The sequence below is a fragment of the Saccostrea cucullata genome, unplaced genomic scaffold (assembly GCF_032062105.1).
Source record: "Saccostrea cucullata isolate Sc308-1 unplaced genomic scaffold, CSIRO_AGI_Scuc_v1 ctg12348, whole genome shotgun sequence".
Classification (NCBI taxonomy): Eukaryota; Metazoa; Mollusca; class Bivalvia; order Ostreida; family Ostreidae; genus Saccostrea; species Saccostrea cuccullata.
The window spans coordinates 7,501-19,398 of record NW_026921992.1 but is presented as its reverse complement, the minus strand read 5'-3'; the positions used below and the strand labels follow the sequence as shown (position 1 = coordinate 19,398).

Genomic DNA, 11,898 nt, shown 5'->3' with positions numbered 1-11,898 from the left:
ATTTTCATGCACAAAAAAAGTCTCTTGGAAAAAAAAAGATTCTGTGAAGGCACTTAAGCTTTGTAATTAACTTAAACAATACATGTACTGCAGGGTTTACAGCTGATGCACGACTTTGGTATTTGTGTTTCACCCAGAAGTGTTCTAAGAAAGAAGAAAGAACTTGTTGCAGAACAGGAAGAAAAAATCAAGTTGACAGTTACTGAATATGTCAAAAGTTGTGAAAATTCATCTTTGAGATTTGAATCCATGGAGAAGGAACCTCAGTGTAATCATGATGGTAAATTTATTTTCTAAAATAATTAATTTTTAGCAATCAGTGCTGAAAATTGAGGGAAACTATATGATTCTTTTAATATTTACACATATATTTTTTATTTCAGTCTCTGACACTGACACATCGAGAAAAACAGTTCAAAATGTGTTTGCCGAGAAAAATCAGGAAAGTCCAGAACTATTATTGAAGTCATCAGTCTTAACACAGGAATCAAAACTTTTTTACAAAGGTAATATGCTTTCACTTAATGCAGAAAGCTATAAAATTCATATAATTTTTGTTCAGATAGTTCAATTCAATATGACATTTGATAATAATAAATGTCCTTTTGAAATTCTTTTCGACTGTTAGGTAATTTTTTCTGCATTTATTTAGATGAATCAGAAGTTTGTGAATGTGTAGAAACTACTTGTGGTATAGCAGATCAACTGGGCTCAAAGTCTTTGGCACAGAACTCCTGTCTTGGTGGTAAGTGGTGAATTATATAGCAGCACCAAAAAACTAGGGCTGTGTATTGTGGCGATATGATTATAGAATATCAATACGTATCCAAATATTGATACAGCCCTACAAAAAACACTACCTGGGTGTATTTTAGCTTAAAAGTGATGTGCATGCTGTACACCATACTTTTCAATTCATTTGTGCATGTATGTATCTGTGAGTCAACAGAAATTGTTCATGTAAGAAATAAGTTCAAAAGAATATGTACAAATTACTGGTTAATAAATGTAGCAATCTACATCAATCGATTCATTTAATTGCATTGAAATAAAATAAATTGGTTCTGTTTAATATATTTTAAAGATTTGTCTGACGGAGTCACCATTGCTGATTCTGAAAAGAAGATTCCATCAATAGAAATGTTAGGGGACAACATTGATGTAACAATAACCCCATCCATGATGACAGCAGAATCGCAACGGAAGAGTCTTCATTGGTTTCTAATTATGATGAAACAGAAAAGGATAACTGTGGATAATATGGATATCTCTGAGGTGTGTATTTTTGTGATTTAATTGATGTATTTAATATATTCTCATGTTTATTCAATATATATGTGCATTTGTAATATTTATTTTTCAGCTCAGACATGAGAAAGATATATTAACCCTGCCAAAAGCCTACTGGATTCCAGACACAAGTCAACAAGAATTACTTGCAGAAAATATAAAGCATCATATTTGCCATGTTCTTGTGAAGTATGTTGACTTTTTGAAACCCTTACAACGTGTCATACCACCATATATTACACATAAGTTTGTAGAATTGACAAAGACAAAGTCTCTTTTCTTGAATTATGAGCTAATTGAAGCCAGTGAAAATAGCGCCAGTGGTATTATTTCCATCATGCAGCGTATTCATGAGCTTGCAGTTCCTCATGCGAGACAGACTGACAAGACAGTGTACGAGAGAGTTGTGTTTGGAGGAGATGTGCTGACAAATGAGAGGGCTTTCACTGCATAGCAAAACATGCAACTCAACAAGTGTGATGTTGATAAACTTACTGGCCTCATTCACCGTCCAGAGGGTCTCCATAGGGAAATGAATTTTCTTTTGGTAAATATATTATTGTTTTTGGTTTTTCATGTTTAATTTTTCAAGTATGCTTTTGATTATTGAAATCTGCCTTGGTATTTTATTTAGGTTATATATAAAAAAAAATTACTGCAGTAGTACATGAAGCTGTAATCACAGTTGCTGAATGCAAGTCGTCAACTTTTATTAAAATCTTTCAGATACCTAGGCAGCGTTATTTTTCTCTGTTTCATTTATTGATTTATTGACCATTGGTCCAGTGTTCTGCATGTGTTGGTTTATAGCTCACCTGAGCTGAAGGCTTAAATGAGCTTCTCTGATCGAAATTTGTTTGTTGTCTGGTTAAGTGTAGATCCAGTTCTGTTCAATTCATACCCCTATCGCTTTTAGAGGTAGGTGGTGAACACTTATGGATTTAAGCTTATCAAAAGTGAAAACTATACTGGTTTTTCCTTTTTTTCAGTGCTCAGGTCAGCAATTCGGCCCCTGGGCCTCTAATTGTGTTTTTGTTTTATTTTTTTTGTTATTTACATTTCAGTGGAGTGTTACTTAACAGATGAATCTCAACTATTCTACTTGACAATATGGATACAATGATGCTGTAATTATCTGTACTTTATAAGTCTAATGTATTAAATAGTACATTAAAAAGCTAAAATATAAATATAAATGATACTGGGACTAAATTCTTTGTGAATTATCAAATTTATTCTATAAATTGTTAATTTGAAAATATTAAATAGTTTTCTCAGACACATTCCTGACCAAGCTATAGAATTGTAATATGGTAATATTTTCACAGGGTATTTATCAATTGTTCTATACTGAGGAAAGTTCTTCAGAAAAGGGGACCTTGTATCATCTGCGGAATTTTGTCAACAGGAGGAATGTCACAGGGCCCGAAGATGTGACATCAAACTTTAGGTATTTCATTTTTTCTCTGTTAAATGCAGTTTTCTACGAAGGTGATTGTCAGTATACATGAAAAAAATGAGGAAGGAAAATTATTTCTTGTTTTGAATTATCATATACTGGTATATCTTCTGATAAATATGAAAAAAATTAAATAAATAATTTTTTTAATGCCCTGCACAAGAGAAAATTAATGCATGAAAAAGATTCAGTCACTCAGTGCATTACTAACATGTTTCATATCCCATAGGTCTCATCAACAATTTGTGGATGATGTTACAGATGCCTACATCGTTGGAACGTTTCTAGACAACATGGAAATGGAAACCCTCTCTTCTGCACCAAAAAGTCCGCCTCTATTTACTTTACTAAATGATGGTCAGATAAAAAGTTGGATAATGCAAGAAGCAGGAAAAATCATGGATTGTCTAAATCTAAATAACTTTGCAAACTTTAACTTTCTTCATGAAGAAATTTCAAAACTAGATGCAGATGAAACAGTTTTGAACTCCATGTTGTCAGATGCGGGTTATGCATGTGCTGTCTGTGGGAAAGCATATTCCAAGGCTGCTTGGTTCAAAAAACATTTGCAAAAGAAACATGGGTTTGTTTTCTCAGATTCTTCATCATTTGAAATGAAAATAAATCCTGTGCATTGTTTTCTCCAAATGTCACTAATTCTTAGAGACACAATTGATTCTTACAAAATGGGAGATGGTGATAGAATTGCCAGAAATGCATATTTTGAATGGTTATTTGCATCCTCACTTCACCATACTAAATATGCCATTTGGCTTTGGAGAATGATAGCATACATTGATGCTGTTTTGACTCCAGCTGAAAGTGTGGAGTACAAGTGGAATATGACTGTGAATTTGAAGGGAGGTCCTCAGAATAACATTCCAAATGACAATTGCGTAGAATTGCAAATTGGAAACATTAAACGACAACTCAATACTCAGGGATCCAATAAATCTTTCCAGTCAGCTCAAAATATTTGCATGACAACCCAGGTTGTGGAGGCTATTATGGAAAATGTACAACGGACTGTACAGGGTTTAAACTTAACTCAAATTTTCACTAGCAATGTGGGCCCCTAAATTTTCAAATTTGGGGGCCCACAGCCAAATTTATTAGCCCACACACCAATTAATTGTGCAAAATTTAATTTGTGTAAAAATAAATCACAAACAACATATTTTGAATATTCTATTACTAGTTCTTGCTCATTATGAATATTCTATTTCTAGTTCTTGTTCAATCTCAACACTGTCCAGTATGTCTTGAATAGATTCAATTTCAGTGTCAGAGTCTTCTCCAACAAGTTCATCAGTCTGAAGAGGCTCTACAACAGTCACACTGACAAGATCTGCATCACTTTCAACTTCAACTTCATCTTCATTTGTTTCCTGATCAATGCTTTCAGAGTCTGTTTTTCTTTTGCCTAAAGGAGTACATAAGGGCCTTCTGACCCTAAGGGATGCTGTATTCCATACAGTGATGGCATCATCAGGATTGAAATTTGTTATTGATGGGGAATGTAGTTTTATAATCATGCTCTGGTTAAGTAGTTCATTTCCCATCTTACTCCTTAGATTTGTCTTGATCAACTTAAGCTGAGAAAATCCTCTCTCAGCCTCAGCACTGGAAGGTGAGAGTGACAAAATTAAATCTATAAGTTCCAGAATATTTGGGAGATTTTCTCTCAGTTCATTGTTGATCACTTCCCAAGAGGCCTTTTCTCCATAATTGCTCATGTGCCTGAAATAATTAAAAAATAATAATAATAATAATACACACATGCAGAATGTTCCAGAAATTTTCTGTTAACCAAACTAAAATATATAAGTTGAATAACTCAGCACAAATCCTACATTAAATGTACCTGTTCTGAACTTCTTTCTTTAAAAGAGTCCACTCTGTTACTACATCTTCAATCTTCACCCCAGATTCCTCCAAGACATCAGAGAAGTGAGAGGTCAGATCATCAACTTCCTTATCTCCCCAAACTACAAAAATATATTGCCAACTATTTATAACTCATAATTAAATACTTTAGAATTGTATTTAAAAAATGATGATTGTTGTTCACACAAATAAGACTATTTCTTTGCATAAAATTATTTAGTATATCATGAAGATTGAAACATATTTTTTAATTATTTTGAAAATTTTTATTTATTTTATTTTTACATTTGTCCAACATGAAGTACACTGGTATATTTATCAAGACAGAACATATAAAAAAACAACTATAAATAAAACTGAAAAGTAAGTGAAATTTTCCAACATGAACACTGATATATTTATCAATGCAGAACATCAACAAAAAAACAACAGGGTAAAACTTTAACTGAAAAGTAAGTAAAAAATTCATTCAAGCTGCACAGTGGAAAACAAAATAAGAACCTGAAAAAAAAAAAACATGTGTAAGTAAACCTTTCAAGTCATCCCAAGTAACTGGCCAAGATCTAAGATCTGCTATCCTGGTAGCTCTAACAATATTTTCTGCATCTCTGAAATCTCTAAAACGAGTTTCAAGACTTCCAACCACTGACTTGATGAACACCTCCTTTGAAAATTTCACAGGTCCTGACAAAGATACTCCTTCAAACTCTGATGTTCCTTGTATCTTGCTTTGGTAAGGCCCAACACTGATAATCCATAACGTTGTGTAATTTAATTACTTCTGAGTTATTCCTAAATGATTATAAATATAACTAAATAATATTTGATATTTAAGTAAATAGATTTCCTCACCTTGTTTTATACTTCTCGATGACCTCGATAGTAGAAGCTAGGACACAGTACAGACTTGACAGAGTGGTGTTGCGGTCTTGAAGAACCAGAGACATTCTTTTCAAAGGAGTGAAAATGTCCATCAAAAACAGAAGGAATTCAATGACATTTCGGGATTTCAAGAGAGATAGATAAGCTTTTGCTTTACTCTTGCTGTCACTTGAAACCCTCTCAGATGTTGTACCAATCTGTAATCATTTTAAAAAATTAAACATTATTGTTAATAAAAGCTTCATATAATAATTTTCTTTTTTTAAGTAATATGTTTGACAGTTGCAAACCCTGGTAAACACAAAAATCCCAGTATGATGTAAATTGTTGATAAATAAAATGAGATTTTGAAATGCAAAAGCATAAATGAAAATTCAAAATAATGAGTTATTTTGGTCACTTATAGCATTAGCCCCTCACAGTAACTACTTAAAATCAATTCTGTTTTAAACATGATTTATTATAAGTACCTGTTCCAGGTGGGAAACAATAAACTTGTATGAACAAAGCAAGTGTTCAATGGCAGCTAATTGATGTCCAATCCACCTAGTTCCCCCCGATCGAGTTGGAATCATGAGTTTATCTTTCTCCTGCTTCAATGCTTCAAAGGAACGTTTAAGCATGGAGCGGTTCAAACTGCTGTTATGATAGAACAAATAAATTCCTTGCAGTAATACTCTAACTACTTTATCATACAAGGCATGCTTTTTAGCTGCATCTTTCAAACTAAGTTCGAGTCTGTGTGCCATGCAATGCACTACAACAATGGAAGGTTGAATTTTCTTTAAAAGTGCCCCTACACCATTCCTACAGCCAACCATAACACTAGCTCCATCACATGACAAAGAAACAACTTTACTTAAAAAGCAGTCAGATGATAGGGTTAAATTTGTTTCAATCAAACTCTTCAATCCATTAAGAATCCCACTTGCATCTGCTTTTTCTGTCTCTTGTACACCTAAAAAATACATCTGTATTTTACCATGTCTACATGTTCTTGCAAACCACATTTCCTGTTCTTTCACTGATGAATCTGTGGAACCATCACCTATGATACACAAATAATTAGTATTCAGAATGTCCATTTTCACTTTCTTGAATTCATCATCAGAAATGGCTTTAATGAAGGATTTTGCCGACATAATGTTTCTGTAAGTTTGTCCCACCTCAATTCCTTTAATCTCGTCTAATTCACATAACCAAAGATAGTCTGTTAACGGCCTGTTGTTCATAATTATCGAGTGACAATTTCGAAACATAATGCGCAACCTATCATGAATATCTTTATTCAGTGATTGTATTATCTTGACTGCCTCCGGTATTTCCTTGGTCTTCTGTTTGTGAATTTCAGCACAGTTTTTGTGCACCTTAGACTGTTCATGTTTCACGATAGAGTCTAATTTGTAAAGAGTACAACCTTTAGTAAAAGCCGAGGTTCCTTCATTTCCTTGATAAGAAACGCAGTGTGAGCAAATCATTCCTGTTTCTGTATCTGTCAGCCAAGGTCTCCCAATAACCCATGACTCTCTGAACTGTCTCTTCCTCTTTTTATCGTACTGTTTATAATATTCATCTCGTGATTCAGCTGATCTACTTCGCTTCTGAGACTGAATCTCTCCGATATTAAAAAACGCAGACAACTGCGTTTGCTTCGCCATCTTGATTTACTGTAGGTCATTGCAACGCTTTACGGTAAGCGAATAGTAAGGATCTGATGGAGCGTTTAGGTCACATTGATTTCTGACATAACGAACCCGATAATATTATCTAGATATTAAAAGTTGGTTACCGAAATTTTCATTCGCCATGTGGGCGAACAAGTTTTGAAATTTACGGGCCCACACGAATTTTTACTCGCATTTGGCGCGTGGGCGAGCGTTAAGTTTAAACCCTGCTGTAAAAAGTGTAAAATCCAAACGAACAAGACCCGAAGTTGACAAGACATCTGACATTGTGAAAATGGTTGAACTACTTCGTAAAAAAAGTTTTATAAAAGATCTAAAATGGGAAACATTTTCTTTTAAAGCTCCACTTAGTAAAATTGATCAAAAATGAAAGAAAAAGTGAGCTAGCTCACATACCCCACGCTCCCCCAAAACTTGACGGTGAAACACATAATGAAAGGCACAGTGCTTTTTAAATACATAGTATAGATCAAAAAGGGCAATAATTGCAAAAAAATCTTCACATTAAAATGTCTTACATATGAGGACATTTAAATGTGGAATGAAGTTTCTACATAAACAATGGAATCAAAATTTCTTGGCATTATACAAATCCAAACATTAATTTGAAGTGGTTGGGGGGGGGGGGAGGGAGAAATTTGCTTGAATAATAGGCAAAACTCTTTGGGATAAAAGAAACTATATACAACAGTTTAAGAGGAGTGGTTCTGACAAACTGTTCATTTCTATATTTAAAATACATGTATGGCCAAAAAGTCTAAGTTGGAAAGTGTGGAAATTCCCGGAAAAATAAAGGAATCGGAATTTCCTGGTAATATGCACATCTACACATTGTGTCCTAAATACCTGCAGAGTTTGACGAAATTCTGTGCAGCGGTTTATGAGGAGTTGCGCTGACAAACTGTTCATCCCTATATTCAAGGTATGGCCAAATGCCTAAGTTAAAAGTGAGGAAATTCCCGGAAAAAATAATGGAATCGGAATTTCCTGGTAATATGCACATCTACACATTGTGTCCTAAATACCTGCAAAGTTTGACGAAATTCTGTGCAGCGGTTTATGAGGAGTTGCGCTGACAAACTGTTCATCTCTATATTCAAGGTATGGCCAAATGCCTAAGTTAAAAAGTGCGGAAATTCCCGGAAAAAATAATGGAATCGAAATTTCCTGGTAATATGCACATCTACACATTGTGTCCTAAATACCTGCAAAGTTTGACGAAATTCTCTGCAGCGGTTTATGAGGAGTTGCGCTGACAAAAAAAGAGGAATGACTGACGGACTGACTGACTGACTGACGGACGGGTCAAAAACATTATACCTCCCGCAACTAGTTGCGTGGGGTATAAAAATTGTTTGAATGGATTGGCAAACAACAGCAAATTGCATCAATGTTTATGTGAATGAAAATAAAATGTGAACTATTTTGATTTCTGTCCATTCTTTAGCAAGTTTAGTGGCATAATTTTTGTTGTGCTCATGGGTCATTTGGAGCCCTTAATGAAAGTGGAGTAGGGGTGTAGTCATCAAATCTATTTTGGCATTTAACTTGAATGATAAAGTGTATTTCTATATTTTAAAAAACAAGTCATATTTTGACAAAAGATCAAACCTCTAACCATCAACTCATAGTGAATTTTGTGACACATTTATGAATTTATGTAATTGATGACAAGAAGAGGAGAATTAAATTCAAAAGTTTTAATCAATCACAGTTAAACTAAGTATAATCAAAAGTATTTCATATATGTTCATGTTAATTATTTTTAAATACAAATTAACAACTGTTCAATAATATATTTCTAATATACATTTTTAAAAAAAAATTTATATGGTCAAAATGAAGAAAAATTTCTGACTTCAACAACAAAATTCATCCCATGCTTTCAGTTAAGGTATCAATTGGTTATAAAATCCAAAAATACATGCATATTGAGAATAGAACAGCAGATGCATCTGAATACAGTTAAACTTCATTATCTCAAACACTTGTATCTCACATACAATGGATATGTTTCAGTAATTTGGAAGTCCAAACTTGAATGTACTCTATAGACTATATATATATCAATTGAAGATACTGTACTTGCTTTAATTTACGTAATTTTACAAACGCACTTTGACATACATATTAAATTGTTAAATGAAGAAGATCTATACTATCAGAATCATCTGAATCTGAAGTAGAAATATCAGAGAGAACATATTCAAAATAAGGATGTTGATAATCTGAACAATTATTCGTACAATCACATTTTTTGTCACATACATCACAGCATAAATGTTCAACACAGGGTGAAGGCTTACAATTATAAGCACTCAACAAACATTCTCGTCTACACTGATCTGTGTTATTGATGTAATTTTTCATATCACTATCTAAATTCTTACATTGTTTACCATTGTACAAAAGTAAAGCCATGGAGGTCTTGCCATCACGCCCTGCTCTTCCAAACTCTTGGACAAATGAATCCATATCCTTTGGAGGACCATAATTTATAACATTATAAACACCTTTAAAATTTACACCCATACCAGCTGCACTGGTAGCTACTAAAATTTTAATGTTTCCTTCAGCATTTTCTAAATCTAACCTAATCTCCTCTTTGATAGATTCTGGGGTCTTTGAATGATACATTTGTGCAAATTTTATTTCTTCATGTAGATTGAGTCTTAATAATGATACAACTTGTCCACAGGCATTGATAGATGTGCAAAATATTATGAACCTTTCACACAATTCTTTCTTTTCTTTAAGCAATTTTATAACAAAATTAAATACTTCATCAAGTGGTGTGGAACTTTTTTTACCTTTTTAACAAACAGTTTAATATTTTCACGCTCTGGATTGTCTATAATTTCATGGCAATTTTTCATGCTGAATTTCTGTTGCAACTTCTTGCGCGCTGATCTGGTTGCTGTTGCTGTCAAAAGAAGAACAGGACATTCCAGTAATGATCGCAGCTCACCCAGCTTTCCATACCACTGCCTGAATGGTTCTTCACTTCCATCACTTTCTCCCCTAAAATATATGAGGTTGCAAATTATTCATGTAATTGCCTTTATATAAACATCAATTAGTCTTAGGTTTTTTTAAAGGATAAAACATTTTTCTGTTCAAAATTTAAATATTTTTCTTTTATTTAATGGTGTCACTCTGGAATAAAAAAAAGTCACACCTTCTTAGGTAAACAACATGCTTGACCAAACTACACATAATTAGGTTAAAGTTCAATATTGAGTCAAGATATATATAATTTTACAAATTTTTTTCCAATCTAATTTCAAGGAAATACTGAAAAAAAAAATACCAAGGGCATTGTAACTGACTAACTCTCCCGTGAGATAAGAAAACAAGTTTATGGATAAAATTAATAACTTTAAGATATAGGCTTGTGTTTTAACTTTCTTGACTTACCAGTGTAGAACAGTATGAGCCTCGTCAATAACCAGAAGACGAACACGCTCTCCTGCAGGACCAAGAAGCATCGACCTCCACTCAGGATTCCCAACAACAGCTTCTGGCGATGAGAAAATAAAGTCGTAATCCCCTCATTTGATACCGTCACCTTCTTCCATATCCCTGCCGATGTAAGTTGCCGAAAACCCAAGGCCAGTCAAGTAATCGGTCTGCTCTTTCATGATGCTTATCAGAGGGCATACCACGAGGACTGTGCATCGACTGTCTGGATTCTCCTTCATCCACACCCCTACTAATGTTATTGTGATTTAAATTCAAGACACGTGGTTTAGGTTGACCTATTCAAAGGTTATAGGGTAGAACCGGTTTTATAAATAAAATTGGCAGTAAACATGACATTGCTATAGCCTGTTTCTGTTAGAAACATGTCCTGTAATAAATGTTATCAGACCTTTCTGAAAGACTTTCATGATTTTCAACAGAAAAGGGGTGGCCAAAAGAGGGGGTGTTAAAATAACAATATACCTTACGTACTTTCGGCGAAAATTAGAGCTCACTAGTGACCGATTCGCTGGTAAATATTGTGCATATAAATCATCTACACTGACAAACCTTTGTTTGCCTTATATGGCTAGTGTTATAAATGCGCACAGAGGATCTTACCACGAGGAATTGACCAATCGTTGAATGAATAGCAACGTTAACGCCAAATAGATGTTTACATTTTACTTCAAACACGTAGTTCAGGTCATGTTAATGGACTGCAAAATAAAAAAATATTCTTGCTAACAAAATACAAAGATAAGAAACTATGAAAGATGTTACGGGCGTTTTTAATTTGTTGTTAAACGGAAAAAAAGTTTAATAAAATGTAGTTTGCGTCTTAATCAGAACAACAGCGCTTCAAGGGTAAGGAAAACGAGCACCATCTCTTATGCATTTAAATGGACAAAACTTTGTATACGTTAGTGATCACGTGTTCGGCCAGGGAATTCACCTGGCAATTGTATTCACCGATAGTACAACAAAGGAATTAATACAGACGAAAATCGCTTTTGGAGTATGACTTTCAGAAACCTAGACTTCCGCCGTTTATTTACAAATGAATTGTTTGTCATTATGAGCATGAAAATAATATTTTTATGAAAGCTTTTCATTACCATCAGGTTTTCCTTTTTTTCAAGCGTAAAATTCTTTTAGTATTCGTAGTAACCCATAATGCAACACTCATTCAGCTGATTGGTCAGTTAAAATCATGCTGGTGCCTCATTTGCT

The 11,898-nt window shown here is 33.8% G+C and overlaps 1 protein-coding gene and 2 pseudogenes across 1 annotated transcript; 2 read left to right on the top strand and 1 right to left on the bottom strand.

Moving 5' to 3' along the window:
• Positions 1-81: 81 nt before the first annotated feature.
• On the top strand, positions 82-2,369 carry LOC134261027 (uncharacterized; annotated as a pseudogene).
• A 231-nt stretch (positions 2,370-2,600) lies between these two features.
• LOC134261026 (uncharacterized) lies at positions 2,601-3,828 on the top strand. Its single transcript, XM_062743517.1, has 2 exons — positions 2,601-2,740; positions 2,979-3,828. Exons 1-2 carry the CDS (start codon positions 2,601-2,603, stop codon positions 3,826-3,828), a joined length of 990 nt encoding a protein of 329 aa, XP_062599501.1.
• Positions 3,829-9,521: 5,693 nt separating this feature from the next.
• Positions 9,522-11,898, bottom strand: part of LOC134261028 (uncharacterized) — a 2,928-nt pseudogene continuing 551 nt past the window's right edge.